This window comes from Salvelinus sp. IW2-2015, linkage group LG26 (genome assembly GCF_002910315.2).
Source record: "Salvelinus sp. IW2-2015 linkage group LG26, ASM291031v2, whole genome shotgun sequence".
In the NCBI taxonomy this organism is placed as follows: Eukaryota; Metazoa; Chordata; class Actinopteri; order Salmoniformes; family Salmonidae; genus Salvelinus; species Salvelinus sp. IW2-2015.
The window spans coordinates 5,032,092-5,046,390 of record NC_036866.1 but is presented as its reverse complement, the minus strand read 5'-3'; the positions used below and the strand labels follow the sequence as shown (position 1 = coordinate 5,046,390).

Below are 14,299 nucleotides of genomic sequence, written 5' to 3'. Positions count from 1 at the left end.
AAAGTTTGAAAAATTAATGTAAAATCGTGTGAGATGAAAATGGACAAACTAAAGGATGTGCAATATAGAAGGGTGGTCAGTGGACATTCTGCACCTTGTTTGAAGTCAGTAGGTCACATGACCAAGGAGCTATTGAAATTCAAATGTAAAAAAAAGTTTGTACTTTGTTTACGCTCTCTAACTAATTCAACTAGGAATACAAAATGTATTTACCTCAGTGCAGTCATTACAGGATCCCGGATGCCATTGGAAACTTGGCAGAATTAGGTGTAAAGCTACGGAGATATGGTGGTATCAGTGTGCCAGCAACCTGCAGGGTCATCCATCAAAGCGGGAGGCAAGACACTCGATGTGGGTATGGTGCGGTACAGTATACTGTATGCTCAGAGATGCAAGCTTAGGTCCAACATTAGGTGTACTTTAGGCCTACATGTCTGCTTTGTCCTTAGGCCTACCATTTTCGATCCCATATTTCAAAGTAGTGTTTGGGGGGTAAATCTCAAAGACATATGCCGACATTAAATGAATAGTCAATAATCAGTAGGCCTAGTGAACAAAACATGTATCTAAATGGCTAAATATATATGCGTGAGTCTATTTGAAATATATATTTTCTAGCAGATCGGCTAATTAGCCTATGTCAGACATTCAAAAGATGCCTGACATTTAGGCCCTGATGGTGGAAAAAAGAAAAACTGCTGAAATATTTCCTTCTGTCCTCTGATCTTTGTCAACGCAGCTCCCTCTGTCACGACCATAGACAAACAGTATGGTCACGGCTCATGACCACCATCCTGTCAGTATCCAAGTCCAAGCGTCACACAATGTAAACTACCGTAGCAGGCCAAAAAACACACATTCTAAACCCATGAGACTTCCGGGAACGCTTGTGAAACAGACCATACAGGCCAGGTTTGAGAAGTCAATGAGAGAAGTGAAAAATTTATAATTAGTTGTTCATTTTCTCGAAATATAAAGGCACAACCTAGATAAGAGCCAATGTCTTAAGTAGTTTAATTACTCCAAACTCGTGAAAGTGACAAACTGACATTTTTATTTTCGTCAAAAACACCTTTATATTGACGTGTTTCAGCGCATGAGTTTAGTTAGCTAACGTCGCCATGACATCGCCTACACGTGTGATCGGCGATTTTTTTGGATATGCACTTTCTACCTATCGTCATACTGTACTGCCTTTGGTAAAAAATAAAATAAAAAAAAAGACGCCTGAGCGGAGTAACCACATCAGTTTTTCATGGGGTATTTCAGGAGCCTATGAATGTGAATTCCTATGTTATGCTTTAACGTCCTCTGCTGGTCATTGGCTGGCATCACAAGAAAATGTATCTTGGAGCCCTAACTATACCCACTCTCGCTGTCTCTCTCACACACGCTTGCAGAATGGAAAAGCACCCCAAAAAGTTCATACGTTGCCACAGTTTTTAGTAGGCTACATCTCTCACACATTCTTTTCCTACTTCTTGTTTTTCTCTCTCCCCTCTCAAAATTTGGTTCAACAGAATGCACACATAAATGTCCAGAGGAGATACCTCCCCCCTATCTGATATATCTACTGCAGTCTCATCCTACACTGCCAGTCACATTCTGTTAAAGGTCCCCAAAGCACACACATCCTTGGGTCGCTTGTCTTTTCAGTTCGCTGCAGCAACTGGAACGAGCTGCAACAAACACTCAAACTGGACAGTTTTATCTCAATCGATTCATTCAAAGACTCAATCATGGACACTCACTGACAGTTGTGGCTGCTTTGTTGCCTCTACCTTCTTGCCCTTTGTGCTGCTGTCTGTGCCCAATAATGTTTGTACCCTGCAGGTAGCCTATTTTTTAAATATAGCAACCTTTTGGCTACTGGCCCAACGCTCTAACCACTAGGCTACCTGCCACCCCAAGTGGTTAGAGCGTTGGGCAAGTAACCAAAAGGTTGCTGGATCGAATCCCTGAGCTGACAAGGTAAAAATCTGTCGTTCTGCCCCTGAACAGTTAACCCACTGTTCCCCGGTAGGCCGTCATTGTAAATAAGAATTTGCTCTTAACTGACTTGTCTAGTTAAATAAAACATTTTTAAAAATAACATCTTTAAAAGGCCTATTTTTCTCCCTTGTCATGTTTATGTCCATACAACCCCCAACACGCGCAGGGGCATCATTTCAGCTAAACCTGCTAGGGCAGCGTTTCCCAAACTCGGTCCTCGGGACCCCAAGGGGTGCACATTTTGTTTTTTTCCCCTAGCACTACACAGCTGATTCAAATAATCAACTAATCATCAAGCTTTGATTATTTGAATCAGCTGTGTAGTGCTAGGGAAAAACCAAAACATGCACCCCTTGGGGTATGTCATGCCAAATAGTGACCCCCTGCCAAAAAGTTCTTCCTAGGTTCCTGCCTTTCTAGGGAGTTTTTCCAGCCATACTACTTCTACATCTGCATTGCTTGCTGTTTGGGGTTTTAGGCTGGGTTTCTGTATAGCACTTTGTGACTGCTGATGTAGAAAGGGCTTTATAAATCAATTTGATTCATTGATTGAAGTCATTTAGCTCGTCTCGTAGGCTCGTGTCACTGGGCAGCTCGCGGTTGGGCTTCCCTTTGTAGTCCATAATTTTTTGTAAGCCCTGCCACACCCAATGAGCGTCGGAGCCGATGTAGTAGGATTCAATCTTAGTCCTGTATTGATGCTTTGCCTGTTTGATGGCTTGTCGGGGGTTGTAGCGGGATTTCTTACAAGTATCTGGGTTAATGTCCCACTCCTTCAAAGCGGCAGCTCTACCGTTTAGCTCAGTGCAGATGTTGCCTGTAATCCATGGCTGCTGGTTGGGGTATGTACGTACAGTCACTGTGGGGACGACGTCATCGATGCACTTATTGATGAAGCCGGTGACTGATGTGGTATACTCCTCAATGCCATCGGATGAATACCGGAACATATTCTAGTCTGTGCTAGCAAAATAGTCCTGTAGCATACATCTGCGCCATCTGACCACTTCCGTATTGAGCGAGTCGCTGGTACTTCCTGCTTTAGTTTTTGCTTGTAAGCAGGAATCAGGAGGATAGAATTATGGTCAGATTTGCCAAATGGAGGGCGAGGGAGAGCTTTGTACGCGTCTCTGTGTGTGGATTAAAGGTGGTCTAGTTTTTTTTGTAAGGGCTAAAGGACTGTATTATTCTTAGGTTGCTCGTTTGGTTTGGGCGTGCTCGCCTCCGGGCGTCTGTCAGAACGCAATGATGGCAAACGGTTGACTTGTAGATTACTTGGAGGAATAACAGTATAGAACAGGCAGAGTATGTTCAGGGCTATGGGTTGATCACTATGAAAGGCTCCTGGCTATACCACTGATCTATTGCTGTGGAAGAGTGAATGTGTGGTTTCTCTAGGAGAGAGCAGAATACAGTGCCATTAATATCAGGATAACATACATATAAATACAATGAAATTATATGACACTACTTACAATATAAACTATAAAGGCATCATCTATAACCATGTTGCTACATATAAAGGGCTAAAAACTATAGCACCACTAGGGGGCAGCAGTAACACATTAATGACTAGGCCATTAAAAATGACTGAATGGATGGAATATGACTAACTCCTGTAAGGACCCCGGAAAGGGTGGGACCTAATCCAATTTCCAAAGTAAGATGCTCAGGTGTCATTTTAGGCTTGACCAACTAATAATAACTAACTCTTTTAACAGGCCAAAAACACTGAAAAGGTACACTAACGCACTATAATACTCAAAATGGTATGTATACACTAATATAATACACAGTGTAAGAGCACCCTTATAACCAAAATGACTTGTATAAACGCAACCCGTCATCCACTAACTGAATGCCACGGATGGGGCGCACATGTTACAAACCCCCTGCAGGAATAACCAAACAAAACCCGGTGTACGCATTTACTAAAGGAATGATGCATCACACCTAGATTGAGAATAGCTCGAGAGGCCACCTTTCATACAAACCCACCGTGTGACTTGTTTACTGACCTGTGTCTGTGCATGTTTTGCTACGCTTTTACCACGTTGGAGGGTACATCCGTGGTCAGTGGACGGTTCTGAAAATAAATGAGTTGTTTGCATCACCGAGCGGTGGTCAGGAAATAATTAAATCCAATTGTTAGATGCTACCACCCCCTTCAAATCAAAACCGATGTCAATGTTTGCGCGCACACGCTCCATTCTACTTCCTGTCTGCGGCAACATGTAAATAAGTCACACGGTGGGCTAGTGTTATACTGCTAGACTGAGATCTTGGTCTAGAAGCTTGGCTAAGTAATATTCAGCTGTCAGAGCAGCTCACAGCTGTCAGAGCAGCTCACAGATCACTGCACCTGTACATAGCCCATCTGTAAATAGCCCATCCAACTACCTCATTATTTATCTTGCTCCTTTGCACCCCAGTATCTCTACTTGCACATTCATCTTCTGCACATCTCAAAATTGACAAACAGTACTATTGCCATTTTATTCTCGTTTTTCAAGCGAAGGGAGTATTTTAAGGGAGTATGCCAGCACACTCTTTCGGTTCGGCTAGCCGAGTTAGGCTAGGTGCCAGCCGAACTGAAGCATGCTGACACCTTAACCCACCACGTGTGGGTGTGTGTGTAAGCAGGGTCAGGCTTGGGTTCTACTTGGATGAGAGACCGCCTGGGAATACCAGGGCCCACATTCATAAAACATCTCAGAGTAGGATCTAGTTTTTCCATTTACATCATAATTAATAAGATTAAGATAGACAGAGGGGACCTGATCCTACACTGAGAAGCATTAATAGGGGTCTGGTAATGTAAACGTTTCCTATTTTTTCTCTCTTTCCCCAGCAGAGCGCAGTAGAACCCTAGTTGAAGTTTCTTAAAATTATATTTTTTTAATGCATCACACAGTCCCAAAATGTGGACAGATAATTATTTGGAGGAACAGCAGGCGGCCAGAGCTTGTCAAACTACAGGAGAGTGTGAAGCTGTCTCCAGAACTCACGCTCATCCTTGACTTCTATCCTTGCTTTTAACAGGGATGGTCAGGGATGAGCACACTGACATCACCCGGTTCTAACCTATACCCTTAAATCACTTGGTCTATATCCCGATATTTAAATCTCTCATTAGTGATTTTTGAAATGTCTGTCCTCTTCTGTATCTGCCCTAGTATCCATTGCATTGTAGTAGCCTTTGTACAGTAAGTGTTTCAGATCTGTTTAGATACCAATACTAACTTTATTTGAAATGTGATTTTTATACATTGCAGTTGTTATTAAAATACAACAGATTGAAAAGAACAAGATACAATTAAAGAACACTATTTACAATAATAAAAAATGGATGCTACCATGGTTACAGATAATCCTGAATGAATCGTGAATAATGATGAGTGAGACGCACAAATATCATACCCCCAAGAAATGCTAACTTCTCACCATTACAATTCGAGGGGAGGTAAAAAAAAAAAAATTGGGGGGGGGGGTATGATATTTGTGCGTCTATAACTTTCTCACTCATTATTATTCACAATTCATTCAGGATAATCCATAATCATGGTAGCATCCACATTCATGTAAAAGTGTTAAGAAACATATTTGGGGAAAAAATTTGCTTTTTGGTTCACCAGCCACTGTGGCAGGTAGATTTAAATATTTACCAGCCAAAACAAATTTTCCCAGCTAAAATTACACCAACAAAACACACAAAAAAAATGATGATCATGCTTTATAATCTTTCTAAAACAATAAATGTATTACTCGTAAGAAGTAATGTGGTATATTATTTAATTTCATTTTTGTGACCTGAGTTTTTTAACCAGAATATCACGGATGAGACAAAAATGTACCGTGGTGACGCAACTCCAGTCATGTTTGTGTCTGCGACATTGAGTCTGTGTGTGTTGCAAATGTATTTCTTGCACTTGATGCATGTGTACTGTGTCTTCCTGTCCTTCTTGGGTCCACACACATCGCAGCGCTTCTTCTTGTTGCTACCGGCTGCAGTCTAGAATGATGAAAACACTTAGTTCAGAAATTTTACTAACATCTCACTCACTCACATATATAGTTACAGCAGGCCAAGGTAGGAGAGTCAGACACACACACATGCAACAACATCACTCACACTTACTTCCGGTATTGGAGTTGTTGGTTCTGTCGGTCGGGCGGATGGGGCACCAGCATCCTTCTCCTGAATCCTCCTCACGATGGCTGCAGAAGCTGGGGTCCTTGGGATATGTTGCCTCCTCTGGATTTGAGGTCTTACCAATGCCTTGCCCGTCTTCTCTGGGGCTTCACTCTGTTCCAATCTGGGTTCAACACCATCCCGATGACAAATGAGTTGTACGCTGAGATCCAAGATGTTGAAGAACATCACAAGTGGCCAGCGTAAGGTTCTTCTTTTGCAGCTGTAGCCAGTCACCAGCTTGTCTAAATTGTCCACTCCTCCTTTTGTGGCATTGTAATCCATTATGATTTCTGTTTTTTGATGTTCCTGGCCACAGATTCTCCCATCCCTATGCAGCGTACTCATTAGTACCACATTTTTGCCTTTCTTTGGCACGTAGGACACTAGGGACGTGTCGGCCGTGAACACCAACTTAGAGGAATTGATAGGCCTGTTCCGTGTATTCAACAGCTGAGGTGGGAGCTCTGGCTTGTTCTTTCATACTGTTCCTACCATCTTCCTCTTGAGGAGCTCCTGTCCCAGCTTGTGCGAAGTAAAAAGTTATCGCATGTGATGTTGTGGCCACGGAGTCCATGTGTCACATCCAGGACAACCTGCATCCCTTGGTTCTTCTCAGGGGCTCCTTCATCTGGCTTCCCCATATACACTTGCAAGTTCCACGCATATGATGAAGCAGCATCACAGGCAGCCCAGATCTTGATTCCATATTTTGCGGGTTTAGACGGTATGTACTGCCTGAAGAGGCAGTAGCCCCTAAATGGCATAAGCTGCTCATCAACAGTAAAGTTGGGCCCAGGGTTGTAAAATAGGGGAAGGCGGTCCACCCACTTGTCCCACACTGACCTGATTGCAGCTAGCTTGCCTCTCTGCCACCGAGCTGGTCTGGTGTCTCGGTTGTCGAAGTGAATAATCCTGGAAATTATGTGGAAGTTTTCCAGAGACATTATTGCACGGAGAAGTTCTCTGACAGTTTCTACATCCCACAGGGATTGTGTGGATTCCCCATTGGATCTGAAAGCACCAGCAAGGATAAGAACCCCAAAGTATGCATGTAAATGAGTTTGGTCCATCTCCTTCCATCGCTCTCCAAAAACACGCCTTCCCTCCAAATTAGTGCAGTTCAGAATGATTTTCTGGATGGTGTCTGGGATGAACAGTTGAAAAGAAGACTTTATGTCCTGCACATGAATAACCGCCATCCGCGTCGGCCCTGGTTGCATCCTTATCACATTGGCAGCCATGCGAGGTGGCTCATTCCTTGGGCAAGAAGACCATTCAATTTCACAATTTCTTGACATCCATATTTCTCCTTCTGCAGGCTGCTGATAAGCTGGTTGCTGACGGGCTGGGCCTGGGGCTGGCTGAGGGTCAATCTCATCCATTTCTTCCAACTCACTGTCAGACTCCGAATTGACAGAGACATGATCCTCATATTCAGAAAATTCTTAATCTTCCAAAGTGGAAGACGTTCCTTCCACACTAGCTTCTCTCTGCAAAAATGATTTCTAAGGCCCTCTGAGCAGAGATGATTTTTGCCATACTGATTGATTGTGGAAAGGAGCCACACATGCAAAGCTATTTATTTGTTGTGTCCCTCCCCCAATTTGCACCTGGCTGGGGTCGAGTGTGGGAAAATACTGCATTTTTTACAATGTATCAAAATAATGTGTTGTAATAACATTGTGCAGGTTCCCGCAAGACATAGTTTCACACACTACAGAGGGTAAAGAGTGCGATAAAAGCGGGAGACAGGCAGGGAGACAGACAGGTTCTTGGTGCTATGTAGAAACAGCAGGCCAAGGGAGGAGAAAGACAAGAATGAAGACAGGAGTGAAGGCACACAGCAAACCTTTTTGTTTAATTTTTACTTGTTTTCACCTACACACACACTTTTTCACAGTGGACCCGAACACCACTTATGTAATATGTGTACAGTGTGCACTCAAGGAAAATGTGTTATTTTACATGTTCTTCACAGAAAATGAGCCAAGGCCAATGAGTCTCAGGTTGAAAAAATTATTAATTGTATAACTTTTATTTGAATAAACATTGAAAATGGGTCCCATAGACCCGAACACCACACAAGGGTTAAAGTAAATTAGACCAACTTTTATGCCTGTGCGCAGCGTTTCTAAAAATGTATCTTTCACTCAGATCTTCATATGCCCACAGCCCCCAGCCAAGCAGTGTTGCAGCATGAGGTGGCATAGGCTATATAGGATAGGTAGTTCTTTGACTTATTGCGATTTAATTTACCAGGTATGAAACAAACGGGCAGAAATACTTTGAAACAGCTACGGCTGATTTTGTTATCATACTTGACTATTTTTATTCACAAACGCGAGTGAAATGCTCACACTGTGGAGATGTGCCCACCCGCCAATGTGGCTAGTGAAATAGACATCTTATCCGCCAATGCCAGAAATCTACCCGCATTTGGCAGGTGTTTATTTTAGGCCCTGAACATTTTCTATTCTTATTTACAATACAAGTGACCTCAAAATGACACCAAAAGGGTCATATTAGATTTTGTAGAACAGTGGAGGCTCCTCAGAGGAGGATGGGGAGGACCATCCTTCTCAGTGAATTTCATAAAAATAAAAATGTTAAGACATTGAAAAAGTTATCCTTTTTAGATAAAACTATACTAAATATATTCACGTCACCAAATAATTGATTAAAACACACTGTTTTGCAATGAAGGTCTATAGTAGCCTCAACAGCACTCTGCATGGTGTAGCCGGAGGACAGCTAGCTTCCGTCCTCCTCTTGGTACATTGACTTCAATACAAAACCTAGGAGGCTCTTGGTTCTCACCCCCTTCCATAGATTTACACAGTAATTATGACAAGTTCCGGAGGACGTCCTCCAACCTATCAGAGCTCTTGCAGCATGAACTGATATGTTGTCCACCCAATCAAAGGATCAGAGAATTTATCTAGTACTGAAAGCATAAGCTACAGCTAGCTAGCACTGCATGCATAAAATGTGGTAACTGGTTGACTCAAAGAGAGAGAGAGAGAGAGAGAGAGAGAGAGACAATAGATTAACAGTTTTCAACAAATTCATTTCTTAAAAAATAAAAGAGAAGTAAGAGAGAGAGAGATTTAATATTTTTTTTCCGTTTCAGTTTCACTTACTTAGCTAGCAAATGCAGCTGGCAAGTTTAGTTACTCAAACACCCTGCTCAAACAGAGGGATGCTATGTTAGCTAGCTGGCTATGACTATCCAAAACAACACTGGAACTCTTCCACCACCATAGGACAAGGATATCCCTACCGACCAAACACTCCCCTAACCCGGACGACACTGGGCCAATTGTGCGCCGCCCCATGGGTCTCTCATGGGTCATCCGCCCCAGCCCGGCTGCGACAGAGCCTGGACTCTAACCCAGAATCTCTAGTGGCACAGCTAGCACTGCGATGCAGTGCCTTAGGGGACCTCCCGAGTGGCGCAGTGGTCTAACTGCTTTCTGACTATATACACTGTAACATTACTGCATGATTGTAGCAGGTTTACTAACACATTAGTTCTATTAGCTATTTTTACTAGGACATTACTTTAGCTAATATGGGGGAAACGATGTAGGCTGTATGTAGCGGTTATGACACGGTTTGACTTGTAAAGTTTTTTTCGCCTGGTCACATACAGCCAATGTGTTGTTCATTGAAGTCCACAAACAAAGGGAAAAGGTGAGAGGAGGAGAGTGCATAGAGGAAAGAATGAATACAACGTGGCTGCTATGAAACTTAAGTGAACTGTGTTAATGCTTGATCAGGGGTGTATTCAGTCTGCCGATTCTGTTGAAAAACGTTTCTTAAACGGAAGCAAACGAAACGGGGATAAAAATACCTGAATGACAAGAGTTGTGCAAGGCGGTAATGAATGTGTCACTGTCTCTCCATGTGTCACTGTCATCTAAAAAAATTCTCTCGACCTGTGTGCACCTACATTGTAAACTTTCACTCATAGGCTAGTTTGTAGCAACCTCATGATGGGTATAGGGAAAATTAGAGTATCATGTAGTAGTCTAACCCTATCGATGTTACAATGAACTGGGTGAATGGAATATGAATGAGAGTCATCCAATATGCTGTAATAGAAATAAGGCCATGCTCTTGAAAAAAAAATGTCCTCCCTCATCATAAACGGCACTGACCGCCACTGGTGTAGAAATGCACTAAATTAGCTTCAGATGCCCCAAACATTCTCACCAGGTAATGTCCCCCCCAGTGGCGGTCAGTGCCTTTTATGATGAGGGAGGACACTTGTTTTTCATGAGCATGGCCTTATTTCTGTTACAGCATGTAGCAACATGGTGTAGCCGGAGGACAGCTAGATTCCGTCCTCCTCTTGGTATATTGACTTCTGTTGAGGCTACTGTAGACCTTCATTGCAAAACAGTGTACTTTAATAAATTATTTGGTGACATGTAAATATGTATATAGAGTATAGTTTTATCTAAAAAGGATCCCTTTTTCAATGTTTTACAATTAAAAAAAAAATGAAATTCACTAAGAGGATGGTCCTCCCCTTCCTCCTCTGAGGAGCCTCCACTGCCCCCCCCCCCCATTTCTAAACCCAAAGCTGCGCCCTTACAAAACCTGGTGATATGAGTGGGCAGCCACCCACACAGATAGTGTGGTGAAGAAGGCGCAAGAGCGCCTCTTCAACCTCAGGAGGATAAAGAAATTTGACTTAACACCTAAAACCCTTACAAACTTTTACAGATGCACAATTGAGAGCATCCTGTCGGGCTGTATCACTGCCTGGTACGGCAACTGCACCACCCACAACCGCAAAGCTCTCCAGAGGGTGGTGCGGTCTGCCCAACGCATTACAGGGGGCAAACTTCCCGCCCTCCTAGACAGCTAAAGCACACGATGCCCTAACAAGGCCAAAAAGATCATCAAGGACATCAACAACCCGAGCCACTGCCTGTTCATCCCGCAATCATCCAGAAGGCGAGGTCAGTATAGGTGTATCAAAGCTGGGACCGAGAGACTGAAAAACAGCTTCCATCTCAAGGCCATCAGACTGCTAAACAGCCATCACTAGCACATCAGAGGCGGCTGCCTATAGACACAGATTAGGAATCACTGGCCACTTTTAGAAATKGATCACTAGCCACTTTAATAATGTTTCTGTATCTAGCATTACTCATCCCATATGTATGAACTGCACTCCACACTATTCTACGGTATCTTAGTCACTTTTAAATTGGATTTACATATTGCATCACACATTTCATATGTATATACTGTATATATACTACACCACTGACTGTTAAACAGCCATCTTCAGCACATCAAAGGCTGCTGACTATAGACATAGATTAGGAATCACTGGCCACTTTAAGGAAATGAAACACTATCCACTTTAATAATGTCTCCATATCTTGCATTACTCATATGTATTAGTCACTTAGTCACTTTAATTGTGTGTAAATATTGCATCACCCATCTCATATGTATATAGTGTATTCTATACTATGCCACTGTATCTTAGCCCAATGCCGCTCTGACATATATTTATATTCTTAATCCATTCCTTACTTAGATTTACGTGTATTTTGGGTATATGTTGTGAAACTGTTAGATATTACTGCACTGTCAGAGCTAGAAGCACAAGCATTTCGCTACACCTGCAATAACATCTGCTGAACACGTGTATGTGATCAATAAGTTTGATTTGATTTTGATTTGACAAGATGTGATTTTTTTTTTGCTAACATGTGATGGGTCGCCGGTTTGCCTGGCGTGGGTCCCTGGTCAAGAAAAGGTTGAAGACCCCTGCGCTAGTACATTGATCCCATCGAGTATATGTTAGGTAATCTAATCTGTTGTGTATCCATGGTGCTTTGGCGATGGCAAAGCTTCAGCAAGATCACCTTCAAGTGATTTCTGAACTTAATCCCAACAAATGCGTAGAAGACAGGGTTGAGACAGCAGTGGGAGAAAGCAATCAGTCGACACACATAGAACCCATAGTCAAGCCATGTGCTGACCTCACAATTATTGAAAGGTGCTACGGAGTAGTCATGCAACAACCTCAGAAATATCACCACGTTGTAAGGCGCCCAGCCAAGGAAAAATACTGCCACTAGACTGAAGATCAGCTTCACGGTTCGATTCCTCATGTGTGACCTTGACTTGAAGATTGTCCTCAATATCCTCACGTAGCAGAACCCGATCACTGCAAAAGCAGCCAAGAAGAAGATGTTCTGTTGGTAGCTGCCCACTCTCTTCCACAGCGGATCCCAGTATTCACAGTAAAAATGGATGTCTCCTTCATGGGGGTTCTCTTGGACAGAGCTGAAAATCAAAGCAGGGACGGCCGCCCCAAAACTAACAACCCAGATGACGAGAGAGACTGTAACCCCATAGCAGCCCCTTTGGGAACCATGGTCGGACAGAGGATGCACCACGGCCAGGTAGCGGTGGATAGTCATGATGGTCAGGAACAAAACGCTGCTGTAGAAGCCAGCGTAGAAGACAAAGGTGACGGTCTTGCAGAGGATCCTGCTAAAGGTCCAGCCCCAGATGTGGTAGGCTGCCCAGAAGGGCAGACCAAAGGTGAAAACCAGGTCAGATAGGGCCAAGTTGAGGATGAAGATGTTGGTGAGAGACTTGAGGTTCTCGTACTTGGCAAGGATGACCAGGACCAGGATGTTGCCCGCTAGACTCAGGATAGTCACCACAGAGAAGAAAGCAGGGGTGGCGATGGAACCAAACTTGACAACGCCGGCCTTGTTACAGACCTCGTCTGTATAATACTCATCATATTCGTAATCGGTGCCGTTGGTTTCAATATCGCCCATGGCATGGCTGAAATCTTGAAAAGTGAATAGTGCAGATTAAATCAATTACATCACATCTTCATTCACAATACACTGTTTTTAAAGCAGCAATTCAAATAATTTACAATTACAGAAATATAAAAAGGCATAAAAAAGAGAACACCTGAAACTGCAACAATTAAAATGTAAAAACTGTATATTGTTTTCGCTCTATATTTTTGTTTAGGTTTAACTCTAGAATCAAGTTTGAAGAATTTGGCTTACTATACTATTAACCAAATCAAACGTACCTGTAGTACCCGTCATAATGGTTTAGCGTGATGGCCTCACTGTCCCTGCTAGGCTACACAATGATATGAGGACGGGGGAGTTGTGATGAAGGTAAGGTACTGCATCTCTGTTATAAACACCCCCCATAACGTATCTCTTCCTCTACAGCTCCAGTGTAAGGCCCAAAAAAATTAATCCGATTTGTTATTTTTGGGCCAATATATGCGGCGCTTTGGTTGTAATGAACTGTCCGCTCTCCCTTTATAATCCACTGTCGGCTTTCTCAAGTTGATGCGCAAGAGACCAAACCCCACAGATCAAGCGCTCAGATCATGTTCGAGTCTTGGATTGGACAGTGAAACGCACACCCTCGCACCTGCAGGCGACGTGCAGATGTTTCATTTCTCCCTCATCTGAAACCAGAGCAAATTCCTACTGTTTATGTGTCCAGATTAAAACGTAGGACGTCCCTCATTATAAACAAACAGTCGGTTAAATTAACAGTTAATGGTTAATGCATCATTTTTTTTTTTATTAGAAGCGATTCATAGATGAAACAACAATGTCATTGAACCAATGGACTGGCCAGAGATCAGGGCATTAATCAGCAAAGAGGCAGTGCAGGCTGATTAGTATTTTGGACAACCAAATTGAAGTCAAAATTATTGATGAAATCTAAGTGTGTCAGCTGCAGTGGCGATTTTAGCCTGTAAATCTTGGTGGTGGGGGGGGGGACACCAAGTCAGAACCGTAGGATAAATAAAGGGTGCATATAAGCAGTCAATGAAAGCTCTTACAATATTTGATGATTACATTTCTCAAAAACAGGTAATAGGCTACATTAGCACACCAAGTCAGAAGAGTAGTCAAAATTAAGAGGTGAATATAGACCAAATGATTAGGGTGAGGCACATGGGTTACTAACAGCTTACTACACAGCATACACTTAGTATTATTTTATTAGCTATAGCATACATATCTCCCTGGCATATTACATCATTTATGCAGCAGCATACAAGACAGTTTTGGACACCTTGTTGTG

The 14,299-nt window shown here is 42.8% G+C and overlaps 1 protein-coding gene across 1 annotated transcript; it reads right to left on the bottom strand.

Moving 5' to 3' along the window:
• Nucleotides 1-5,269: 5,269 nt before the first annotated feature.
• Nucleotides 5,270-13,087, bottom strand: LOC111953011 (chemokine XC receptor 1-like). Its single transcript, XM_070435070.1, has 2 exons — nucleotides 6,131-13,087; nucleotides 5,270-6,004 (listed from the first exon to the last, which is right to left on the bottom strand). Exon 1 carries the CDS (start codon nucleotides 13,006-13,008, stop codon nucleotides 11,986-11,988), a length of 1,023 nt encoding a protein of 340 aa, XP_070291171.1. The 5' UTR covers nucleotides 13,009-13,087; the 3' UTR covers nucleotides 5,270-6,004; nucleotides 6,131-11,985.
• Between the last annotated feature and the right edge of the window lie 1,212 nt (nucleotides 13,088-14,299).